We start from the raw sequence: 25,849 nt of genomic DNA on the forward strand, positions 1-25,849 counted from the left end.
TGCATGTATATGGCTTTTACGTATTTTTTTAATGGCAGAGAGTTTAGCTCCTACTATAACAGCAGTTGAATTGATGTCTGAACCAGCCATGAGGATGTCCAGGACAAGCTGAGAGTGAGGATGTCCACAAGGTACTTTCTAAGTGAAGCAGGGCCCTGCCATATGGCTGCAGGGAGCAGGGAGACCCCAGATCCATAGAGACAGCCAGTGAAGTGGTCTACCTACGGTAGGGAGGCTGAAGGTGGCAGGGCAGCTGCGGGTGCTGAGGACATGCCCGGAGGAGCCAAGGGAGCCCTCGGGGTGTCAGCTGATGGATTTGTGATGCCAGGACCTGCTCCTTCAGGGCACAGTCAGGTCCTGCAACTCAGTGGTCAGCACACAGTAACTAAGGGAAGTGGTATCATCTAAGCACTTTCCTTGAATCAATTCATTAAACTCTCATGGCGACATAACAGAGTACCTACTAGTATTTCCCCACTCCACTGAAACAAAAGTCAATGAATGAATGAACGGGTGAATAAATGGATGAACGAAGCCACCCAAAGGTGGGTATGTTTCTAAAATAACTCCACAGGAAAAAAAGCATCTATGTGCGAGAGTTGGTTTTTGTTGCTTGCAACCCAGGCGATCAACTCATGGGCACGTCAGGGAACTGCACAGAAGCTGGAGACCCAAGTATGGGTCCAATCAGCAGTTTTCTTGGGCCCCTGGGAGCACCAAGTGGACTCAGAATTCAGGACCCCCATCCTGTGGGGTTTCCAGGTCAAAGAATCCAGGATTCTAGGATCAGTTATGATAGACTCACTCTCTTGAAGCTTATATGTTTAACCCCGCCCCAAATTTTTACATAACTTTCCATCTGAACCCTGCCATCTCCACTTCACAGTAGGAAGTATCTTGGGGAATAAACTGCTGTATAGTCCAAAGCAGGTTTTATGTTGTCTGGCATCTACAGATACTATAAGTTGTGTAGTTAGGATAACCATCTGACTTATTATCCGAATGTGGACATTTTGGGCATGAAAAGGGGCATGTTAATGTTTATGCTGAGACAAGAGGCAAAAGCTAGAAGTGTCCCAAGCCAAGCAGGGCATCGTACTTTGGGCAGAATGAATTCCTATCAGATCATGCCAGTTTCATGGACGCAGGACAGGCTGCTTCCCAGGGGCCCTGGGCAGAGGGGCCACCTGCTCCCCTGCCTTGTTCACAGGCAGCTTTGGCAGATTCCCATCCTGCCCCTCTGACCCCGCCGCTCCCTGGAGACACACAGCGGGGCTCTGGGCCAGGTCTCGAATGGCCCGAGGCTGGAGGGACCCGCAGCCAGGGTCACACCAAAAAGGGACTTTGCTCTGGTCTGTTTGCTCTGGTCTGCTCCCTGATCTGGCAGCAGGCTCTCCACAAGCTCCCCTCACTCCCTGGCACCCTCACCCCGCTGTTTATCCAGTCAAAGCACAGTCACCCGAGGGGCTGGCCACAGCAAACGTCCCCAGTCCCAGGGCACCCTTCCCTAAGCCAAACCCCACGTCATCCGATAAGTTGGGGCGGGCATGGGTTGAAATTTAACCATCAGTGCTTTGGGTGAGGTTTCACAAAAGAGGTGGGCCACCCCCACCCCACCGCTCGGCTGTCCTGCCAGAAGTGAGGGCAGAGAGTGGGGAAACCCCCCTCTGGTTGTTGGGTCCCCCGGGAACAGAGGCAAGATGGTCAGGCCCCCAGTGCTGGGCTGGAGTCATCTGAAGTCCTCAGGCCTGTCTCTCCTGGCCAAGCAGATATGGGGCACCCTCCGTAGCCACTTGCTAAGGCCGGCGCGATGGTGCTCGCAGGTTCCCTGTGCGCAGAGAAGGAGAAATGACGCTTGTAAGTAGAGCCTCCGGTCTCCGCAGTACAGACTCCCGTGCTGTGTGTCTCATGTTATGGCGTCTTTCATAATGGGAGATGGTTGGAGCCAGATGGCTTGGGTTCAGATTTCTACTCCATCTTTCCCGTGGGAGACGTGGGCTGGTCCTTAACCTCAGATCCATCAGGAGGGTGAGATGCTCGGAACAAGGAGGGAGCAAGTGACAACCTCCCCTCCATCTCGCAAGACAAGCTGTTATTACTCAATATCCTGCCCTCCCAGAATGAGCCATAGCAGCCAGTCGTTAGGGCTCCAAGCACCAGCAGAGAACATCTCAGTAAATTTGATAAATAGGCCGCCAGCCAGTTCCGTCCAGAGACTGGCCCAGGTCAGCCTCATCCTGGCGGTGGTGTCCTTGGTGTCCTGTGACCTTGGACTTGCCCCGCCCACTCTCTGGGCCTCAGGTTCTTCCTGTGTCAGATACAGGGCCTGCAGGTACCCCTAAGTTCACCTCTGACGTCAGTATTCCACACAGGACAGTTGGAAGAGCTTGGACTTTGGAGCTAGCCTCCGTGTTGGGCATTGGTGACACTGGTCCGCGGGGAGAGCTGGTAGATTGCTTCATCTCCCCAAGCCTCAGTTTCCTCATCTGTAAAACAGGATGATGAAATCCCACAGGGGGCCACGTGAGGATGAAATGACTCGAGCAGAAAGCCTGGCATACACTGGACCCTTAAAAATACTACATTAGTTGCTCAGTCGTGTCCCACTCTTTGTGACCCTCTGGACTCTAGCCCACCATGCTCCTCTATCCATGGGAGTTTTCAGGCAATACTGGAGTGGGTTACCATTTCCTTCTGTGTGGGATCTTCCTGACCCAGGGATCAAACTCACGCATCCTGTGTCTCCTGTATTGCATGTGGGTTCTTTACCCACTGAGCCCAAACATTCTTACTTTTTCCAATTTTTCCGTGGTCCGCACCTGAGGATGATACCAAAATCCCCATCTCTCTGTTGTCCTCAGTCTCTCCTGGCTTCATACTCCCACCAGCGCTGTGTGATAAGTACCATTAAGATCCACCTTTTACAAGTGATGAAATTGAGACTCAGAGAGGTTGAGAAACTTGCCGAGGGGCACACAGCCACAGAGTGGTGGGGCCAGGACTCGGGTTCAGGTAGCCTGATGCTCTTCATGGTCACCAAGTATAAAACAGGATCCAGGTGTGAAGACATCTACAGTTAAGTGAAGAAAACCAACGCGCAGGTCCACTTTGTACTGAGCAGTGCTTTTGGTTTTTTGAGAAGCCTTGAGTGTGTTTCTCTGAGCTTGGAGGAAAGTGCCAGAGGCTGAGCTCTACATCAGCCAGAGCAGCTGCCTCTGGGATCCAGGAGGGAGGGTCTTCCTCCGTAAGCAGACCCTTCTATATGGTTTGAAACTTGCAGGGAGTCTGGGTGGGGCCTGGCGTTCTGCATCTCTAGCAAGCTGCAGCCAGGCAGTGACCCACCTTCTGTGCGTGCTCAGCCATGTCAGACTCTGCCACCCCGCGGACTGTAGCCCACCAGGCTCCTCTGTCCATGGGATTCTCCAGGCAAGAATACTGGAGTGGGCTGCCATGCCCTCCTCCAGAGCATCTTCCCAGCCCAGGGACTGGACCCGCCTCTCTTATGTCTCCTGCATTGGGAGGCGGGTTCTTCACCACTAGCGGCCACCTATGCTGGGGACCCGACCTTGTGTGCTGCGTAACTGAAAGCCTGGGGGTTGCGGGTGCCAAAGCTTCTATTCCAGGCCCTTCTGAGCAGGGTTTTCCTTGGATCCTGGGACTTTGGTTTCTCAGAGGACCCTCGCGTATCCTGTTCTCTGACACTTGTAGCAACCCCCATGAGTCCACAGTCCTCCACCGCCTGCCTCTTCGGACTGGTCTGGGCTGGACCCCCGCCCCCCACTTCCCCGGCACAACTCCCTGTGACTGCGCTGTGACAGTGACCACAGGTCAGAATGACTGCGCGCAGCCACAAGGCCACAGCGAGCTACATTCCATGGGAAAAGGACTCGGTCCTGGGCGTGGTCCCCGGGAGGAGATGGAGCGAAGGCCCCGCCTATAAAGGCGGGGTTACGAGGCCGAGGGTCAGGTGGTCCCAGGCTCCACGTGGGGCCAGGTTCCCCAAAGCTGGCTCCTCTGGGACAAGTTTACAAGTTTCTGCCTCCTCGCTCTGAGGCTGGAATGGCGCCCATGCACCATGAGGGTCTTCTCTTCCCTGTCTCTGCCCCCAGTGCACCCCGTCTGGAAGGGTCCAGCCTCCGTGCCAGGGGGCACCCGGCAGTCCCCCATCAACATCCGCTGGAGGGACAGTGTCTACGATCCCCAACTGCAGCCCCTGGGGGTCTCCTACAATGCAGAGGCCTGCCTCTATGTCTGGAACACCGGCTACCTCTTCCAGGTGGAATTCGACGACTCCACCGAGGGGTCAGGTGAGCCTGAGAGGGGGTCCGGGCCCCTTGCTCCTGTGAGTCCTGAGAGTGGGTCACAGCAGGGGGGGAAGGCTGAGGCTGGTGGCGGGGATGGACAGAGTGATGGTCACTCTAAAGCTGGTGATGCTGACCAGCTATGTTGGTGTCACATCACTGGGGGATGAAAGGGAACAATGAGGTCCTCCCCTGAGGGTTATATTCCAGGGGCTGGAAGGAAGAAACTGGGAGCTAATAAAACATAATTACATTGCACTCTGAGGAGAAAAGCAGAGTGGGGTGGAGGAGAGAGGCACGGAGGTGGGGAGTCCTGGACGGAGAGGAGGAAGAATTGTGGCCAGGCGTCCAAGATCTGGGAACCTCATTGGTCCCCGCTCAGAGTGAGACGGGCAGTGACGTGGCTGACACCCAGCTGCTTCAGGAAGCAGTGGGGAGCAGGGTCGAGCAGGAGGCTGTGTGGAGTGCTGGTGATGGAGGCTGCGGGGCAGAGCTCAGCATCCTCCCAAGGAATCTGGTGACCATCTCACCGAAGCCTCACCGGGATGCCTTACAAGTGTGGGGTGGGGACTCTGTAGGTTTGGGAAGTTTCCTTCCACTGCTGTTTTACTTGGCAAGATTGGCTGTACTGGAATTTTTTCAACACCTAGACACATCATCATAAGCCTTGTTTACATTAAACATGTGTTCTCTCTCTGGGAATAAGGAATTTATGACAGGCAGAGGATGCCCATGTGACAAGTCCTCAGTGAAAATATGGGGCATCAAGTCTCCTGTGGGCACCCCTTGTGGGCAATGCTCCACATGTGTTGTCATAGCTTGTTGCTAGGATTCAGGGCATCCCTTGTCACTCCAGAAAGGACCCTGGAAGCCTGGTCTCCTCCAGACACTGCCTCACCCTATGCTGATATTGCTTGCATCCTTTGTCTGTAATACATCTTAGCCATGCTTAGGACTTAGTGTGCCAACTTTTCTCTGCCTTTGTTGGTCTGTTCCAAGTCTAGATTCCAAAGGAGCAACTAAAGTTGGCTTTTCAGGTTTAATATGCTTTGTATTAAATTTTTTTCAATTTTATACAGCAACTTTAAAAAACAGACTGTACCTGAGTTCTGGGAGTTGTCCTAGGGAACCGTCAAACCTGTAGACCCCCAGCACAACCCCCAGACCCAAGCCCTCTCCAGGCCAGCCCTCAGTCCACCTCCTCCCACAGGCCCAGTAGTCTTGTTCACTAACCCATCAGCCTGGTGAGGACGTGAACACCACAAGGGCAGGATCACTCTTACTGGACACTGCAGGTGCTCAATAAATTGGAAGATAAACCATGAATGAAAAGCTAAAGCTATGAATGAGCCAGGCAGAGGGACTGGTCAGTGAAGGAAGGCCCAGCCTGACCCTCCCCGACTCTGATGGACCGATGGTGCAACAGGGGACGGGAGCCCTTTTTCCCTGTGCTGGGCCCTGTGCGCTTCTCACACATCACGACTCAGTGTTATACATGGTGTCCATAGTATATATATGTCAATCCCAGACTCCCGATTCATCCCACCTCCCCTTCCCCACTTCGGTGTCTATATGTTTGTTCTCTCTGTCTGTGACTCTTTTTCTGCTTTGCAAATAAGATCATCTATATCATTTATCTAGATATATGCGTTAATATATGATATTTGTTTTTCTCTCTCTGACTTACTTCACTCCGTATAACAATTTGTGGGTCCATCCACATCTCTACAAATGGCACCATTTCATTACTTTCTATGACTGAGTAGTATTCCATTGTATACATGTACCAAATCTTCTTTTTCCACTCATTGATCAATAGACATTTAGGTTGCTCAACACAGCATTTTTTTAAAAATATATTTTGGAGTGGCTTTTTTTTTAGTGCCTTCCATTTTATTTATTTTTTTATAAATTCATTTATTTATTTTAACTGGAGAATAATTACTGTACAATATTGTGATGATTTTTGCAGTACATCAGCATGAATTGGCACAGGTATACATGTGTCCCCCCCATCCTGAACATGACATCCCACCTGCCTCCCCACCCAATCCCTCTGGATTTTCCTAGAGCACTGGCTTTGGGTACCCAGCCTAATGCATCATCAGCACAGCATTTTTAAAAGCCAGGTAAGGGAGAAGTGTCTCAGGGTCTGTGATCAGCTTGTGCACAATTCTCTGATCAGCTGATGATGATAAACCCTTAGGCTCCAATAGGTCTGGGAACTGTGTGTTCAGTTCAGTCAGTTCAGTTGCTCAGTTACGTCTGACTCTTTGCAACCCCATGCACTGGAGCATGCCAGGTCTCCCTGTCCATTTCCAACTCCCAGAGCTTGCTCAAACTCATATTCATTGAGTCAGTGATGCCATCCAACCATCTTACCCTCTGTGGTCCCCTTCTCCTCCTGCCTTTGGTCTTTCCCAGCATCAGGGTCTTTTCCAATGAATCAGTTCTTTACATCAGGTGGCCAAAGTACTGGTGCTTCAGCTTCAGTGTCAGTCCCTCCAATGAATATTCAGAACTGATTTCCTTTAGGACTGACTGGTTGGATCTCCTTGCAGTCCAAGGGACTCTCAAGAGTCTTCTCCAACACCACAGTTCAAAAGCATCAGTTCTTTGGCACTCAGCCTTCTTTATGGTCCGGCTCTCATATCCATACATGACTACTGGAAAAACCATAGCCTTGACTAGATGAACCTTTGGTGGCAAAGTAATGTCTCTGCTTTTTAATATGCTGTCTAGTCATTGATCTGTTGCTTTTTTTGGTCATTGCTTTTCTTCTAAGGAGCAAGCATCTTTTAATTTCATGGCTGCAGTCACCATCTGCAGTGATTTTGGAGCCCAAGAAAATAAAGTCTGACACTGTTTCCCCATCTATTTGCCATGAAGTGATGGGACCGGATGCCATGATCTTAGTTTTCTGAATGTTGAGCTTTAAGCCAACTTTTTCACTCTCCTCTTTCACTTTCTTCAAGAGGCTCTTTAGTTCTTCTTCACTTTCTGCCGTAAGGGTGGTGTCATCTGCATATCTGAGGTTATTGATATTTCTCCCGGCAATCTTGATTCCAGCTTGTGCTTCATCAAGCCGAGTGTTTCTCATGCTGTACTCTGCATAGAAGTTAAATAAGCAGGGTGACAATGTACAGCCTTGACGTACTGCTTTCCCTATTTGGAACCTGGTGTTCCAGTTGTTCCAGTTGTTCCTGTTGTTCCAGTCTGTTGTTCCATGTCCAGTTCTAACTGTTGCTTCCTGACCTACATACAGATTTCTCAAGAGGCATAAAATATGAAAAACTCCAAAGGTCACTTTGGACTTGTGTGTGTGTATTGTTAAGATACATTTGACAAAATAATTCCCCAGGGGAAAGGGGCTGGCGGTTGAGCTTGGCACTCACTCTGCCGCCTGGTCGGCAGAGCACCCAACACCCTGACTGAGATCCTCACCAAGATCACATGCCGGGGACGTGTGAGTCCAGGGGAAATCTTGGCACTGTTTCTCGAAGGGGGAAGGTATGCTGGACAGACAGACATGCAAACACTCCCTTTCACAATCACTCCCTCTGGATGAACTGCAGCACGCCACAGACAGACGCCACCATGGAGGCTCTGAGCATCTTCATTCTATGCAAGGAGGAGGCTGGAGGCAGGGCCAGAGGGGTCTGGTTCAAGTCCAACTCCTCTTGATCCTAAAGCCAGCGTTGCATCACTGTGTCAGCTGAGTACTGACACGTCCAGGCACGGCTGGTCAGAACCCTTCCTCCCTCAACTCTGCCTTCCTCTGGGCGAATTTGTTCCAGGAGAGGGATTCCCAAATGGGGGAGGATGGAGCCTGCAGCACTCCACCCGGCAGAGCAGCACAAGGGGCAGCACCTCGATCCCCACGACTGCCGCATCAGCCCCCTGCTGATGGTCATCACCCAGTTTCAGTCACTCATGTTGGGTGATCCTGCCTGGAGCAGGAGAGACCCGAGAGGGGAGGACCCCAGGGGTACTGGGGAGGAGAGAGGCACACTCCCCAAGTCTCCCGGGAGCCCCCACCTTGCGGTTGAACCTGGGCTGACCCTGGGCCCCCCTGATTCTGATCGCTCTCAAATTGAAGGCTCTTGCACACTGTTACAGCCAGGCCTCTGCCTTGACCGGGTCCTGACCCCCGCTTTCTGGCTCCTCCACTACTTCTCAGTCTGGCTTGAAGGGCCCCACCCTGTCCTGCCACAGACCAAAAGAAATATCTGGGTGTCTCTCCCTGGCCATATAAATTAGTTGGATAATTCCCCCCGTGGCCTGTGTCCACACCCGCCAATCTGCTTTCACTTTACTTGTCATTTTCCCCAAAGCCCAGTTTCCTCTGCTTTTCTCTCCTGCTCAATTTCACATGCTGCTCCCGCCCTCCAGCCTTGAGCCCCCTCAGTTCAGACTTGCTGTCTTCTTTGTTCACCTCCAATGGAAATTGGGAGCTGCCTGGAGCAGAGGAAATGGAAAATGCAGCTGAAAGACAGGAAGAGCTCAAAAAAGTTCTGCAGTAAGAAAATGAAAATCATTTTCTTGGGAGTGAGACACTCCCATGATTTTTTTTTTTTTAAATGCATAGACAGAAAGGGAAAGCCTCGGGGCAGGAAGAGAGGTGAGTGGAGAAGAACGTGGTGCAGAAGTGACCATGCACAAAATGTTCACGTTGGTCAGGTCATGCCAGCAGGTCAACATAGGAACCCCAGAGACCCAGAGCCGAGGCTGAGGGCGCTGGGGTTCCACGGGGTCAGGGACAGGCGTGCTCGAGATCAAGGCCCGCCAGCAACGATGAGCAACAGAGCTGGAGCCAGTGGTTCTTTCCAAGGAATGTGTGGCTGAAGGCCAGGGAAGGAAAGCTGCCGGCAGGGAGGAACACAGCGCCGGCTCCAGACTCATGGTCACACCCCACAAGCCCCTCACAGGCCAGGCCCCCTCATCTCAGCTCCAGAGAGATCCTCTCCTTAAGGCGTGACGGTGCCACTTCTACCCGATGGGCAGTGTAGGTGCAGAAAATGGGGTTGAAGGTCAAGGGCCAAAGGCCACAGGTAGATCCTGCCACTCTGCTCCTTGTGGAGACGCCTGTGTTCTCTGAACCAGGTCCTAGCTTACCACCAGCGGTGACTGCTCTACCGCCGCCAAGTGCATGTGAATGCCTGTTATGTGAGTGTGTGAATCAGGGTATACTTTTCAAGGCATTTAGTTCCACCTGCCCCTGTGCCATCCACACCCCAGGAGGCCAGGGCGGCCCTGCCTCATCCTCTGCATCTCCAGCACTTAGCAGAAACTGTGGCACATTGTAGGAACTCAGTGAGTATTTGTTGAATGAATGAATGATTTTCCCTTTTTATGCTTTGTGGCTGGCCAAGCCCCCTCTGAAGGACACTTTCTTAAAATACATTTATTCCTCAAAGTCTTTACATGCAGGTCCTGTCTTAGGGGTAATAGTGGCTGTTTCTGATGACAGCAAATCTCCACCTTGATGATGAAGATGGCGACCATGATGTTAATAATAACAATGAGACAGTAACAATAACAGAAGGTGGTCCCACTGCTGGAGCTCCTCCTGGTGCCAGGGGCCAGGCCAGGAAACGTTTTGTAAGGGCCAGCCATGTTCTGATGGGGAAGGCGTCATCATCATTGTGCAAACGTCAGGTCTGAGGTGCAGAGAGATAAGACCACTGTGCAGAGAGACGCTGCTTGAAAGCAGGGTCTGTGCTCACGCTTGCCTGGCTTCAGACCCAGAGTCGACGTGCAGTGATCCCAGAGGTTAGGTCCCAGAGAGCAACCTGATCCGCCGCACTCCTGGATTTTGGAATTCTGGGGTGGGGTTGTACCCCTCAGCGCTGGCCCCAGGTTGTGGCTCCTGCTTACCTGGAGAGAATGACAAAGACCTCCCTGATCCAGAGAACACTTAGAGCATCAGATCATCAGATGTGCTAAGATGTTAAATCCCAGGGGGGCACCGAGAACAGGCTGATCCTCAGTGCCACTGAGTTATTTGCAGTTCTAAGTATTAGTCACTCAGTCACGTCTGACTCTTTGCAATCCCATGGACTATAGCCCGCCAGGCTCCTCGGTCCATGGGATTTTCTAGGTGAGAATACTGGAGTTGGCAGCCATTCCCTTCTCCAGGCAATCTTCCTGACCCAGGATCGAACCTGGGTCTCCCACATTGCAGGCAGATTCTTTACCATCTGAGCCACTAGGGAAACCCAGTCATTCTAAGTAGAACATCTCAAACTGATACCATTGAGTTATTTTCAGTTTTGATTAAATAGAACATCTCAAACTGTTCTCAGACTTATTTTAAGCCTTAAAACGGTGCCTGCCAAACGGCCTGTTTATCCCGGTCAAAGCACCAAAGTACTAATAGATGGCTGTTATCAGTGGCTGTTATGAGAACAGAGACGGTAGGTCTGAGCTGGGAGTCAGGCTCCAACATCACTGTCCTTGGGGATGCGATTCCCCAGCTGTGTGTTGAGCACCTGGAGCCTCCTGGGCGGGGGTGGGGGGTGGGGGGAGGAGCAGGTCGGGGGGCGGAGGATGCATGGCCTCCAGCCTGTGAACAGTGGCGCTGCTGGTGGAGTCTGGGGCTGGCAAACTAAAAGTCCCCTTGTCACAGATCGGGCTCATCTTTTCAACTGTTTCCTTGAAGGGAGTTACTCTGACACTGTCAGTATGAAGTCACTAAGATGATTTTATCCAGGGTGGCTGCCAGTTGTTTTAAAACAACCCAGTTGTTTTAAACTGAGTTCCTAATTTTGCTACAAGAAAGGACAGATGTTCAGCTTGAACTCCTCCACAAAAGCCAAGGGCTGGACCTTCAAGCAGGCCTGGGTTGGGGTCGCTGGTGGACCTGGACCAGGTGACTAGGTCCTGTGAGTCTCAATTTTCTCATCTTGAAATTGGGCCAGTAGTAGCTGTTTGCGGGGTCATTGTGAGGAGCAGTCACTGGGGAAGGTGGGGGCTGCGCATGATGCTTAGTGTATAGCAGGCACTTGGCAAAGGCTGACTCACCCGTGAATGGCACTCGGAGCGCGTGCTGGCTGTCCACCAGGCGTTGACAGGTGGGGGTGCCTAGCGCCAGGACGCAGGAGATGCTGACCACTGAGAACCGACGGGACCCTATCCTCAATTAGCCGCTTCATCCCATCGCAGAGATGAGTGCTGTGGCTGCCGGCTCTGTGTCCTTTGGTGCTTCCAGAAGACCGGGTGTTCTGCTAAGAAGTTTGTGTTTAATCCTTGCAGCATCCCTATGGAGTAGTTGCTAGGATCCTCCCCATTTACAGGCGTGGAGACTGAGGCTAGGAGCAGTTTGGTAACCGGACCAAGATCACTGCGTTTGGAGGCGATGGTGCCAGCACCGACCCAGTGCAAACCCCCGACCACTGCAGCAACAGGACGCTGTTCTCTGGTTTTGAAGTAAAGATACCGGTGCCTGGCTCGGGGCTGTCTGTGCCCGTCCATCTACCTTTACAGACATGGTTCCAGAGAAGGAGGAGGAAGAGGCTCGAGGTGTAGAAAAGGGACACCCGAGCTTGTACCGAAGCAGCTCCTGTACCAGCTGGTGCTGCTTCTCTGCTGAAATGCGCGTGAAGGACGGAAGTCAACAGGCATAGCAGTTACAGGCTCCCGCTGCACCTCCGCCGGCCAGCCACAGGGCGCCGCTGCAGCCCACCCCAGCACCGACACTCCTCGCACAGTGCTCTGCTCCCGATCCACACCCGCAGGTCTCAGAGCTGGCAATGGGCAGCAGCCCTCGGGGTGTGCTTGGTCCCAGCCGGGGTGGCCGCCGCCCACTGACAGATGACTGGGTGTCAGGGAGGAAAGGCCCTGCCGCCGACAGCAGCTCGTCTTCCCTGTGGCCCGGATTCCAAAGCCGACCTCCGTCCACAGCCTCTTCCTTAAACGGCTGCCTCTTTGGGAAGCAGGCAGGAGGGAGAGGCTAGCCCCTTGCGAGAGGCTAGCCTTGGAGGGTTCTAGGGGCAGCTGGATGCGGAGGGCAGGGGAGCAAGCGGGGCCTGGGGTGGGGAGCGACGACCGTGGGCCCTGGGCCCTGGTCCAGGCCTGGCTGAAGGACGACCTTAGGAAAGTCCTCCCCGGCCAGAGGAGGGGGCGATGCCCATGCCCAGCCCCCTTCCCACTCCCCACTCTCTGCTGGTGACCACCGGCACGCAGGGAGTTTTCTACAAGGTTAGCTTTGGCCGGTCTGGCCAGTGCCAGCTCACGGTGGGTTAGTGCCTCGTGTAGTTGGTGTCGCTCTTTCTGGAGACCTTACGTGGTGTCTCCAGAGTCCTCAGATGCTCGAGCTGGAAGGGACCACCAGGACCACCTAGCTAGGAATCTTTTCTTCTTTAATCAGTGAAGAGGCCAAGTGCCTGAAAGGTGGCAGGGTGCGTGGTCGCCGGCATCATTGTCGTCACCATCTGATGACTGCACATGAAGAGCCATCCTGCCAACGCTGCTCTTCTCACAGGTGGGACAGCTGAGGCTCCAAGAGGCTGAGCAACTTGGTCAAGGTCACACAGCACATGCACGCGTTAGTGCCTTTTGGTGACCCCACGTGTCTGCTGGCCAGGGCTGCCACCTCCCCTGCCATCAGAAATGGCACAAAAATCCCACCACCGGTATTGGCATAATTTCCTTAGGTGATGTTTTGTACCCAAGGCCTGGTTTGGGGCGTCAGACCTGATGTTGAATCCTACCTCCCGTGGCCAGGATAACCAGAAACCTCTTTGACTTCTCCTAATAAATTGAAAAACTACACAAGGAACTTTCCTGGTGGTCCAGTGGTTAAGACTCTGAGCTTCCACTGCAGGGGGCATGGGTTCGATCCCTGGTCAGGGAACGAGGATCCTACAAGCCAAGAGGTGCAACCAAAAAAAAAACAAAAAACTGTACAAAACTACAGAAGCCAGTCGGCTCAGGTATCCTGACTCCTTGAAAGAAAACACCACCCCCTTTGTATTTCCAGCCACAGAAAACCCAGTAAAGTCTTGTAATCTGATCCCAACAAGGAGGTTCCCTGCCTATAGAAAGGCTCCTCCTGACCCGCGGACTCAGGCTTCATGATTTACTATGTTTTTGTATAATAACTTGTGGAGCAAAGAGGTCCTTCTCTGTGTGCATTTAAAGTGAGATAGAATGGTGTGTTCAGGAGAATGAAGTCATAGACTCTCATGACGAGGTGCCCGTAACAATGTCCTGGAGCTGCCCGCTCACTTTCGAGTGAGAACAGATCAAGCGCAGAATCGTGGGCTGAGTCTGTTATCTGGTTCACGGTTCAGTGCCTTCTGCTACCAACACCTTCAGAGGCAAAAGCATTCAGAAAGCACCTTAAGCCCAGTAGTATCTGACACTTGCAATAGCATCTGTTGCGTCACTAAATATTTTCCCTGCTTTTGCTGCATGGAGGAGCTGATACAAGCAACCCCCCACCCACACCCCACACTCTGCCAGTGTCTTCCACACTCATCCCAGGATCCCAGCATCCCAGGACGCTCACCTCAAACTCGGGTGGGATGTCCAGCAGTTACCATTACATTCTTGTACTTGGTGGTGGAGCTCTGTTAGCAAAGTGCAGCTGGAGACGGGCTAAACCCTGTGCATCTGAGCCCTGCCCCACCCTCGTGAGCTTGTTCAAATGCAGGCTCCCAACCCCTGCCCTGGACCTCTGGGGCCCACAGTTCAGGGGTGAGCCCCCGTGCGTCACGATCACAGTTCTTGGGGAGGCTTTCCGGGGATCTGGAATGACTTAGGCAGTGGTCATCTGGTGAGGCTGGACCGAGCAGGGGCTGCCTGGAGATCAGCCCCAGTGGGAAAGTAGCGCCTTGTAGCTCAGAATTTGTGTATTTAAACATCTTGCTCATTGCATATTAGCTTATGAAATTATTTGGTGATAGAATTCTGTCTGCCATTCTTTCATTCAAAAGACATCTCTCTCTGTCTCTCTTTTTTAACTAAAGGAAAGTTGAAAAGTCTTACAGGACTGGCACGCATCTCAGAATCGGTTTTTCTTGCCTTCCTGCTGCCTGCCCAAGCGCCACCTGGTGGCAGCACCAGACACTGCATCTCTCCCGGGTTCCCCATGAGTCACTGGGGCCCACCGGGGCCAGGTGACTTGGGACAGACAAGGTCCCACCTTTCAGCTGTGATTTTAGCAACACGGATCTCTCAAGAGTGACAGCATGTGACCTCAGTGTCGTTGGGGTCACAGCAGCTCCACAGTCTGACAAGCAGACTAACACCATGTCCGTGGCTTTACTTTCCAGGAATCAGCGGTGGCCCCTTGGAAAATCACTACAGACTAAAGCAGTTCCACTTCCACTGGGGAGCAGTGAACGAGTGGGGCTCAGAGCACACTGTGGATGACCGCGTGTACCCCGCAGAGGTTTGTAGCAGCTAATACGTGGGGGCTTCCCGAGTGCCTCGGCCACCTGAGGTCAAGTGGCCAAGCATCCTGGTTGCTCAGAAAGGATTTCCCGGGACATGGAACTCAGTGCTCAAGCCAGAACCATTGGCCACCCCGTCCATTCACTCTCAGGACTATCCTTAAGGGGAGAGTAACATCAGCACTTTCACTGACTGAAAGAAGAGACTGAGGTTCTGAGTGGTACTGTGACTTGCCAGAGTCAGAGGCTGGGTTTCAGGAAAGAGTCTGTGGCCTTAGCTCAGCCTCGCTTGAGGCTGGTCCACTGGGGACAAGCTTCCTGTCCTTAGAGGCATTTGAGGTCTTTTACTGAGAATAGAAAATCTTTACGATAGAAATTACCTCCTTAAAACAAAGTGATATTTGGGACATTCCAAAATGAGAGTCAGTAAAGAAAAGGAGCAGAGACAAAGGTCAGGAATTGAGTTTGAGGTGGTAAGTGGGGCCTTATAGATGCCCCCCAATATTTTATTATGAAATTTTTCCAACTTACCCCCTCCAAAGAAAATGAAAGATCTGCATAGCGAGAACCCGTAAAGTCACTCGCCATATAGATCCTGTGTTGATATTTGCCGTATTCACTCTATTTCACCCCCATCCACCCGCCAACCACCTGGCTTTCTGATGCATTTCAAGTTCTTGACTGTTTCTGTTGCCATCATTATGGAATTAGTATTATAGAACCAGAGTCCATTCGGACCAAAACCTGAACATTGCTGTGATCACACAGCCAGAGGTGGCCTCTGGGGACAGTTGATAATTAGGGAGTGACATTATCACTCAAACAATTAGTGATTGTTATAACTTCCCTCACTAATTGTTTGAGTTATAACTTCCCTATGGCTTCCCTGGTGGCTCAGATGGTAAAGTGTCTGCCTGCAATGAGGGAGACCCGGGTTCAATCCCTGGGTTGGGAAGATCCCCTGGAGAAGGAAATGTCAACCCACTACAGTACTCTTGCCTGGAAAATCCCATGGACCGAAAAGCCTGGTAGGCTACAGTCCATGGGGTCGCAAAGAGTTGGACGTGACTGAGCAACTTCACTTTCACTTTCACAACTGCACACATCTTTACAAATATAACAAAAATGAAGGAATAGCAGCTTGTAACACATCTGCTTTCAGCAAGCCACATTCCTCTTAATAACGGTGTTCCTGCCCCTTGGTCTTTACTGAGCAGCTACTTCAACAGAGGAAGTCGCTGCTATGTGCTCATTTACGAGTTGGACACGACTGAGCAACTTCACTTTCACTTTTCACTTTCATGCATTGGAGAAGGAAATGGCAATCCACTCCAGTGTTCTTGCCTGGAGAATCCCAAGGACAGGGGAAGCCTGGTGGGCTGCCGTCTATGGGGTCGCACAGAGTCGGACATGACTGAAGTGACTTAGCAGCAGCAGCAGGAGCCGAATCAGAGCTTGAGACCCACCACAGCCTGACTGTCCCTGAGTCAGGTGGGCAGGGGCTGCAAGGCTGTGCTGGCCATGTCACTGGCCTCTGTTGGAACAGGCCATTTCCTGTGGGGTTTGGAAGGCAAGGCCAGCCCCCTACGGCAGGGTCTGAGAAGGAGGTAGGCTCTGGGCAGGGCCCCGAGATTTCTTCTATTTCTGGAAGACCCCACAGGACAGTGGGTAGGGAGTTCCAGGTGAGACACGGGAAGACAGAAGGAACCCACGCCACCCTAATGGTCCCCAGTTTGTGTGGTCGGGAACAGTGGGACTTGTTGGCAGTGGGTTCCGCCTGGGCCCAGCACCCTGGCAGGGCTCCCCATGCCCTCGAGTCCATCAGCCGACTGGGGGAGGATCTTGCCGACCATGAGAGGCTGGAGGCCTCTCTGGGCTGAGTCTTCATGGCCTCAAGGCCTGGGTCAGGGTTCAGAAAGGCCTCCACCACCATACGCTGCAGCAGGAAATGCCAACACTCAGGCCCCGTCCTGGTTCCATCACGCAGAACCCAGGGGTCCTGGCTCTGCCTCCTGCTCACCAGTGCCCCAGGAATGCCCAATCCCCCAGCCATTCCCTGCTGATTTAAATCCTTATCATCTGGTCAGCTGTAATGCCGAGTTCAGACTTAGGAAAACCAGCAGAAGGTGTGAAGAATAAGGAATTCAGGAGAGGGTGACAGAAAAGGCGCCATTTGGGTGGTGTACTCGCATTTAAAATTATCCTGTTTATCTAAAACTCAGATTCAACTGAGAGTCCTATGTGTGATCTCGCTACCCTGGTTCAAGGCTGTCTGTGTGTGCGTGTACTTAGTCGCTCGGTCGTGTCGGACTCTTTGCCACCCATGGAGGGTAGCCCACCAGGCTCCTCTGTCCATGGGATTCTCTAGGCAAGAGTACTGGAGTGGGTTGCCATGCCCTCCTCCAGGGGATCTCCCCAACCCAAGGGTCGAACCCAGGTCTCCCGCATTGTAGGCCGATTCTTTACCATCTGAGCCACCAGGGAAGCCTGAGCTGTCTGAGTGGTAGCCAATAATCCAACCACCGTGTGTGTTTGACAGAGTTAAAGCGAGCCTCCTTTCTTTCCCGCTGAGAACTAAGGCTCTGCTTTCTGGGGTTTGAGTGAGCCTGGTCTGGGCGAGGTGGCACTAGTGGTAAAGAACCCTCTTACAGGAGGCGTAAGAAACACGGGTTTGATCCCTGGGTAGGGAAGATCCCCTGGTGGAGGGCATGGCAACCCACTCCAGTACTCTTGCCTGGAGAATCCCATAGACAGAGGAGCCTGGCGGGCTACAGTCCACAGAGTTGCAAAGAGTCGGACATGACTAAAGTGGCTCAGCACGCATGCACACACACGCACAGGCTGGGCGACCTGCCTGCAGCCATGAATCATGACAGCCGCACAGAGGGGAGCAAGGATTTGCCTCTGGCCTCTGCAACCTGGTGATGGGGGACTCTCCTCCTGGGTTCCAGCTGCACTTGGTTCACTGGAACGCTGTGAAATACCAGAACTACACAGATGCCGTGACAGGAGCAGACGGCTTGGCGGTGGTAGGTGTATTTTTAAAGGTAAGTGGGCCGGGACGCAGCTATCCTAGTGAGACCTGCTTTCTAGGCATGGTCTCCTTAGGATGACATGTGCTTGTCACCCTGTCCCCGGCCCTGTCACGTGACCACTCCCCGTGCCACGCTGTGCAGCTGGGGGCCCGCCACGAGGAGCTGCAGGAGCTGGTGGCAGTCTTGCCAGACATAAAGCACAAGGTAAGCTACGTACTTTGAAATCAGCATAACCAAAAAAGCAAGATTGCTTAGAGTAATGGCTCCTTTGCAAAGAAAACCAAATGAACAAACTAGCTGGGAGAGAGGAGCAGTGCTGAGGGGGTCTGAGTCCAGTCCTGAACCTGGGGCTCCCTGGGGCTCCGGGGCTGATGCCAGCTGTCTCCAGCTGGCTCACCCACTTGAACGTGTTCCTGCTATTCCCAAGTCCTCCCCACTGGGTATAACGGGGTATCCCAATACTCAGCCACTCAGGCATCATCTTGAAGACTTTTGCCTCGTCTGCCGCCAGTACTACTGTTAGTTATGTAGTATTTTTCATGAGATTAATCCACTTCAAAATTTTTAGTCTTGTCCCAGGCAACAACCTCAACCAAGTGATAATGTTAGTTTTAAAACCCATTGAAACGAATTCCCAACTATGGCCATTTAAGAATATCCACCAGCAAGCCACCTGGCCTCCTTAGGGTCAACCCATCCCAGGAGAAGAGGGAGGTGGGGTGAGGGGGTCCCATCCGGATCCAGCACAGCCCAACAGACAGCACGGCCAGCAACGTACCAGCTGAGAGAGGACTTTGATGGAGAAATGGAAATTCCTATACAACCTGCAGTTTATTTGTTCAGTGCCGAACAAAAGAATTCAGAGAGGGAAGGAGTCACCGCATGGTCCTTGGCCGTGGGGACGGATGGGGCTCTGATGTGTCTTGACAATGGCCAGAGTGACTCCAGAGGGGAGCTGGGGACCGGCCCTTCCTCGGACGCTTTTCGGGGGCCGTTTGATCTGTGCAGCACACTCCCCTTGATGTTGGCCTCCTGGGACCAGAGCAACTCGCTCCCCCGCTGCCCATGTGCCAGCTCAGGAACTCGGCAAGGTCGAGGTACTGGAAGGACCCTCCTCCTCGCTGGTCCGCAGCCAAAGTAAACCTGGACTGTTCCCTGCAGCATCCACCCCCCAGGCGTTGTCCCACCTCCTGGTGGGGAAGAAAGAGCTGCTGTGAGGGGCTGTGTGCTAAGGGGGCCGTGCTTCCCCGAAGGCTCTGGGCAAACACATAGGCAAAACGGTGCCAGAGGGAGTGAGGGAGGAAGCTGCTGGACAAGCTGACACTTGTCCCGGGGCCTCAGCTTCCTCAGCTGAAAAGTGAGATTTAGAAGCTTAGGAGAGAAAGGCCCCATCTTGGAGGGCAGGGGTCTGTGCCCCGTGGGTCAGGAGAGTGACAGCTTGAGTCATCCATCAGTCTGCACTCCCTCCTGGGTTCCCCAATGTCTGGGTGGACTTTGAACATTGGCGGCAGTAGGGGTCACCTCCGTGAGGGCCAGCTCTGAGGGACGGGGCAGGCCTCCTGTAGCACCTGAGCCCTGCCGCTGTCTGGTCACATGGCTTTGGAAAGGTCTTATCTGTCTTGTCTTAATCAGTGAAACAGATATAAAGGCTGGTTCTGGAAAATCAGTGAAACAGACATAAAGGCTGGTTCTAGAAATCCAAGGTGAGAGCCTCAGAGGGCATCTGGCAGGTCAGCACCTTGGGACCAGGGTCTGGGGGGAGGAGGTCTGAGGGGGTTTATCTGTCCCCCCCACACCTGCTGGTAGGACTTTCTGCATTTTGTCCTGTGTGCAACGTGGCCTGTGCCCTTTAAGAACCGAGTAGACCGTATGGGGGAGTATTACTCAGCCAGGCAAAGGAATGACGCACTGACACTGGCTGCAACGGGGATGGACTTTGAACACATCATTCTGAGCGAAAGAAGCCAGATGCAGAACTCCCCAGGTTATGTGATGCCACTTCTCGAAACGTCCAGAATGGGCAGATCAGGGAGCCTGTGGCGGGGTGGAGGTTAGGGGAAGTGACACCTTAAGAGTCTCTACTGGGGCTCTTTTTCTCTGGAGCTCTGTTTTGATGAACATGTTCTAGAATTGACTGTGCTGAGGGTTCACATGTCTGTGAACATGCAGCCTTAGGACTGTGCACTTTAGATGGGTGGGCACCACACTAAGGGAATTTCATTTCCGTGACGCCCTTTAAAGTCGTTGACTAGACATTGGTTACAAGCCATCTGCTGTCACTTCCCTCCGTTAGAAGTGAGTTCCACGATGGCAAGTAGTGGGTCCACCTTGTGTGCTCCGGCAGCCCCAGCACCTAAGACAGGTCTACCATGCTGCTGCTGCTGCTGCTAAGTCACTTCAGTCGTGTCCGACTCTGTGTGACCCCATAGACGGCAGCCCACCAGGCTCCCCCGTCCCTGGGATTCTCCAGGCAAGAACACTGGAGTGGGTTGCCATTTCCTTCTCCAATGCAGGAAAGTGAAAAGTGAAAGTGAAGTAGCTCAGTTGTGTCCGACCCTCATCGACACCATGGACTGCAGCCTACCAGGCTCCTCTGTCTATGGGATTTTCCAGGCAAGGGTACTGGAGTGGGGTGCCATTGCCTTCTCCATGGGTGCTCATCAAATAGCTGAGTGGGCAAGTGACATGGAATCCCTCCAGTCACTAGGAACCTGGAGACAAGTTTCTGTCCTTTCTAGAGCATGGAAAGCAAGCCAATGTGAATTCTGAACACAGGGCTCCCAAGCATGGCATGAGCTGACACAGCAGCCTGGAGCACTAGGCTGTCCTGGTCCATCAACGCCACCCCCCTACCGTGATGAGAAGGAAAATTGTGATATGAGTCAAGGAATCTGGCCAGAGCAGCATGTCCTCCTGCACACGTGTAATTACACGACTCTCATGTCAGGGAGGGCTGCTTTAAAGAGAGGATCAGCTGTCTCAAGAGTATAATATTTTCTGGTATAGCCACTATGGAAAACAGTCTAGTGGTCCCTGAAAAATCTAAACACAGAATTAACATGGGGTCCCACGTTTCTACTTCTGGTATATCCTCGAATCATTAAAAGCAGGGACTTGAAGAGATATTTGTACACTCATGTTTATATCAGCTTTATTAACAGCGCAGATGTGGAAGCAACCCGAGTGTCGGTTAGTGATGGTGGATACACAGAACATGGTCCATCGGCACAGTGGAATATTACTCGGCAGTAAAAAGTGGGAAATTCTGGGACTTCCCTTGTGGTCTGGTAGTTAAGACTTCAAGCTCCCGGTGCAGGGGACCCAAGTTTGATCCCTGGTCAGGGAACTAGATCCCACATGCCACAACAAAGAATTTGCATGCCACAACTAAAGATCCAGCATCTGGTGCAGTTAAATTAAAAAATAAATAAATAGTTTTAAGAGGAAGGGGGGATTCTGACACAGGCCCCAACACAGATGGACCTAGAGGACATTGTGCTGAGTGAGATAAGCCAGTCACAAAAGGACAAATCCCATATTATTCCATCTATACGAGATCCCTAGAGGAGTCACATTCATAGAGTCAGAAAGTAGATGGTGAGTGCAAGGGGCTGGGGGAGGGGAGTAGAGCTGGAGAGGGGAGGAGAGCTAGTGTGTGATGGGGACAGAGTTTCAGTCTGAAATGCTGAAAACCTTCCACGGGTGATGGTGGGATGGTCGCACAACACGGTGAAGGTACTTAACCCCGCTGAACTGTGTTTTAAATGGCTAAAATGGCACACTTTGTGTCGTGCATGTTATTTGACATCAACCTTGAAGACTGTGATATTTTCACAGCCAAGGTATAGGAAACCTGAGTAGCTTTAAAAGAAAACATACAAACCTGTGGTGGACACCCCTGCTCAGTGTGGAAGGCCACGTCCTCTTGTTACAGTTTCCAAATGCGGCAGCCGCGGCCTTGGCCTCTATCCCAGGGATGCGCTCCACTCCAGGCCAGTCACTGAGATGAAGCCGAGTGCGGTGCCCCCTTTCTGGCCTCCTCCACCCACCTGACAGCCCATGCTCTCCTCCCTCAGGACGCACGAGCAGCCCTGGGCCCCTTCCAGCCCTCCTGCCTGCTGCCTGCCTGCCAGGACTACTGGACATACCCAGGCTCCCTGACCACACCGCCACTGTCCGAGTCGGTCACCTGGATCATCCACAAGAAGCCCATCGAGGTGGCTCAGGACCAGGTGAGTGGCACCTGTATCCGGCGCACGGGACTTCACGGGGATCCCTCTGGTTTGGCAGCTTCACTGAGACAGTGTGAGTGAGCATTGTGGGGTTTCATGCTTTGGTGCATTTTTGATGTTCCTTCACAAGAACAATTTCCAGTTGAAATAGGAGCTCGTGGGGGTTGAACAGAAGTTCCCAGTATTGCAGCTCTTCTCCTGACCTAGAGACATTGGTGTGTGAGAGGGAGGTAGAGACAGAGACAGAGAGGGGTGAGAGACAGACAGAGGAGAGAGAAAGAGAGACAGAGACAGAACCAGAGGCAGAGAGACAGAGACAAAGGAAAAGAGAGAGAGAGAAAGGGGCAGAAGGCGGTGGGTGAAGGGGAACGAGCTGGGGACAGACGGTTGTGCTCAGCAGCTTCTAATCTTAGTGGTCAGCCTCAGGTGTGGCGAGTTTCCAAGATGATAGTCGCTGGGGCAAGGCCAGCGCCTGCTCTTTGGTCTCCACTGGGGTAAAGCAGCCTTACAGAACAGAAGTGATATTATCATTGGGACATGGGTCCTTGCTCATTCAGAGACCTCTGTGGGTATTTGCAAATGAGTAACTTAGGCAATTGGAGAAGGCAATGGCACCCCACTCCAGTACTCTTGTCTGGAAAATCCCATGGACGGAGGAGCCTGGTAGGCTGCAGTCCATGGGGTCGCTAAGAGTCAGGCATGACTAAGCAACTTCACTTTCACTTTTCACTGTCATGCATTGGAGAAGAAAATGGCAACCCACTCTAGTATTCTTGCCTGGAGAATCCCAGGGACAGAGGAGCCTAGTGGGCTGCCGTCTATGGGGTCGCACAGAGTCGGACATGACTGAAGCACTTAGCAGCAGCAGCAGCAGCAACTTAGGCAATAAAGGGATGTCATAGGTGAGTGCTGGAGAGCCGTGAAAGAAGTAGGGTCGCTGCAGGAGAAGAGGAGGATTAGGGTCTGCCCCACTTCTTTGACCAACAGAACAGTAAGAAATCACACTGTGATAAGACGTTATAGAATATAAATGCCCAGAGAAAATTCCAGAGGGGTTGTATCAGTCAGCTATTGCTGCAAAATGCCACCTAACAAACCACCCCCAAACTCAACAGCTTAAACAAGCATTTCTTTTTCCCTACTCACAGATATTTGGGAGCTAGGGCGCTGTTTTGGCCAAAGTTGGGTGCTGGGTCAGGCCATGTCTCTCATGGTTCTTGGACCAGTGGCCACCCAGGGCTGCTTCTCACAGCACAAGATAGCAAAAGAAGGGCCAACTCACACACGCACGTTTATGGCCTCTGCTTGCGTCACAACTGCTCACATCCTGTTGACCAACGCAAGTTATGATGGCCAGGCCAAGGCCAGAGGGGCAGGAAGGAGGCGAGAATCTATTTGCTGAGTGATGCCCGAAGCTGTCACACAGAGGCACACCAAAAAGTTAACCCTGGTTGTCCCAGGGTCACAGGTCTGCAGTGGTTCTTATTTTCTTTCTCTTCCTTTATTAAATATTGTGTGTCTGGGTATATATGTGTGTGTGTGTGTTAGTTGCTCAGTCATGTCTGACTCTTTGTGATCCCATGGACTGTAGCCCACCAGGCTCCTCTCTCCATAGAATTTTCCAGGCAAAAATACTGGAGTGGGTAGCCATTCCCTCCTCCAGGGGATCTTCCCAATCCTGGGATCAAACTCTGGTCTCCTGCACTGGCAGGTGAGTTCTTTACAGTCTGAAGCAGTAGATATTACTCATATACTTTTTTCAAGTTGAAGTATCTTTTTCTCCGGGAATTTCCAGAATCTGGAGAAACTCTGTCTGTCTAGAGCAGAGTTCCGAGATGACAACTGTGCAGCAGGCATGCTCCTCTTGACCAGCCTCTGCCCAGGACAGACATTTCTAATAGATCACAGCAGCATTCACCACCTTGGTTTCAGCTCTGCACTTCCTGAGGGCTCTCAATGAGCACTTGGATGTCCTTCCAGCCTTTCGCTTCTGTAAAACATCCTCTTATTTAAAAGTCATGAGATGGGACTTCCCTGGTGGTCCAGTGGCCAAGACTCCACACTCCCAATGCAGGGCGTCAGGGTTCAATCCCTGTTCAGGGAACTAGACCCTGCGCACCACAACTAAAGGTCCTGCATGCCACAACAAAGACCAGAGATCCAGCGTGCCACAGCCAAGACCCAGTGAAGCCAAATAAAAACAAAAACAAAAAACAAAACCCTGGAGAAGATGCTGTTGTGTGTGTGTTCAGTCGCTTAGTTGTGTCCAATGCTTTGTGACCCCATGGACTGCAGCATGCCAGGCTTCCCTGAGGTGATGCTATTTGCTTTGAAAGGTTAAAGGTGAGATCACCAATCTTGCCACAGAATGGAACTGTTACAGACATGGTTGAAACTGGCCATCCTCACCAACACCCCTCTATTAGTCAGCAGATACACCCGTTAGGAGTCAGATGTTACGGTAGGAGAGGGTGGGTGAGTGGGGGGCAGGGGGAGGTGACACAGTGACCACAATCTCTGCACGCCGCTGCCCAGCAGGAAAATAGAAACGTAAGTCAAGAGTTTTAAGGCAGAGTGGTGAGTATCACATAAAAATGCAGGGTGGGGTTGGGTGGCTGTAGAGGCACTACGAGCACCCGCTGGATGGCAGGGAAGAGCCCGAAAGGACATTGCTGTTCCACCACATTGGTTTCATCATATAGGGCCATCCCCAACTCAGGCTGGGAGGGCCCTTCACAAGACAGGACAGGCACAGGGGCCAGTTCACTCCGTGCCTGCACCCAGCTTGCATCCACACCCTCCCTTCCAGCTGGCCGCGTTTCGCTCGCTCCTGTTTTCTGTGCCTGGTGAAGAAGAGAAGATGATGGTAAACAACTACCGCCCACTCCAACCCCTGATGAACCGGAAGGTCCGTTCGTCCTTCCAGGCCACTCACGAGGGAGCAAGACTCTAAATTCACTCTGCCCGTGCTAACAGGTAGAACTGACTTTAACAAGAGAAAGTATTGTTTCCTGGGCTTCACGGTCCGATCGTGTGTAACCTTTGAAATTAAAAAGAGAGCAAAAGGTTATGATTTCCGTCAATGTACTTTGCAGTTGCAAGGAAAAAAATGGCTTCAAAGAAGCTTGAGCATCCCAGGGAATGGAAGTCTTGCACATGGGATCTCTCAGAGGACTCTCAGCAGTGCCCAGGCCTCAGGGGCTGTGCCAGCCCCGCTGACTGAGGTCATCCACCCTGCCCTCTCTTAGGTCCACAGTGTCCTCTCTCCAGACCGCCAGCACTTGGCAACACAGAGCCCGGGACTAACGTCCCTCCTTCCCAATTCCAAGTTCCTGGTGTGTCAGTGTCCTGGGCTGACTGATGGTATGACCGGTGACCAGCACGCTGTGGCTGCGGGGTACCCAGCAGGGCCTGCCTGTCTTCCCACGGTGCTGAGACTGGAAGTCCAAGATCAATGCCAGCTTGGCTGGGTTCTAAAAGGGTCTCTCTTGGCTTCTTGTTGTGTCCTTGTGTGAGTTTGTTTGGTTTGTTTTTTTTTTGGTTTTTTTTTTTGGTGTATGCACACAGAGAGAATTCTCTCTCTTCCCCTTATTCTTTTTTTAATATTTATTTTCTTTGTTTATTTATTTGGCTGTGCCAGGTCTTAGTTGCAGCACTCAAGATCTTTGGTTGTGGCATGTGAACCCTTGGTTATGGCATGTGAGATCTAGTTCCCTCACTGGGGATCGAACCTGGGCCCCTTGAATTGGGAGCGTGGAGTCTTAACTGCTGAACCACCAGGGAAATCTGTCTTCCCCTTCTTATAAGGCCACCAACCCTACCGAGTTAGGACCCCACCTATAGGACTTCACTTAAGCTTAAGTACCTCCTAAGTTCAGTTCAGT

The 25,849-nt window shown here is 52.2% G+C and overlaps 1 protein-coding gene across 1 annotated transcript; it reads left to right on the top strand.

Annotated features, from left to right (window-relative positions):
- The first annotated feature begins 1,700 nt into the window (after positions 1–1,700).
- On the top strand, positions 1,701–24,936 carry CA5A (carbonic anhydrase 5A). The gene is made up of 7 exons (XM_005892415.2): positions 1,701–1,857; positions 4,110–4,307; positions 14,579–14,697; positions 17,650–17,745; positions 17,875–17,937; positions 21,810–21,965; positions 24,775–24,936. Exons 1-7 carry the CDS (start codon positions 1,701–1,703, stop codon positions 24,916–24,918), a joined length of 933 nt encoding a protein of 310 aa, XP_005892477.1. The 3' UTR covers positions 24,919–24,936.
- Positions 24,937–25,849: the final 913 nt, after the last annotated feature.

Source organism: Bos mutus, chromosome 18 (assembly GCF_027580195.1).
Source record: "Bos mutus isolate GX-2022 chromosome 18, NWIPB_WYAK_1.1, whole genome shotgun sequence".
NCBI lineage: Eukaryota > Metazoa > Chordata > Mammalia > Artiodactyla > Bovidae > Bos > Bos mutus.

Excerpts from the sequence above, each read along its gene's own strand:
- CA5A (XM_005892415.2), top strand. The coding sequence starts at position 1,701 with ATGGTCAGGCCCCCAGTGCTGGGCTGGAGTCATCTGAAGTCCTCAGGC. Across the intron at positions 4,308-14,578 it reads CGACTCCACCGAGGGGTCAG|GAATCAGCGGTGGCCCCTTG; the intron begins GTGAGCCTGAGA and ends TTTACTTTCCAG. Across the intron at positions 17,938-21,809 it reads TGCCAGACATAAAGCACAAG|GACGCACGAGCAGCCCTGGG; the intron begins GTAAGCTACGTA and ends CTCCTCCCTCAG.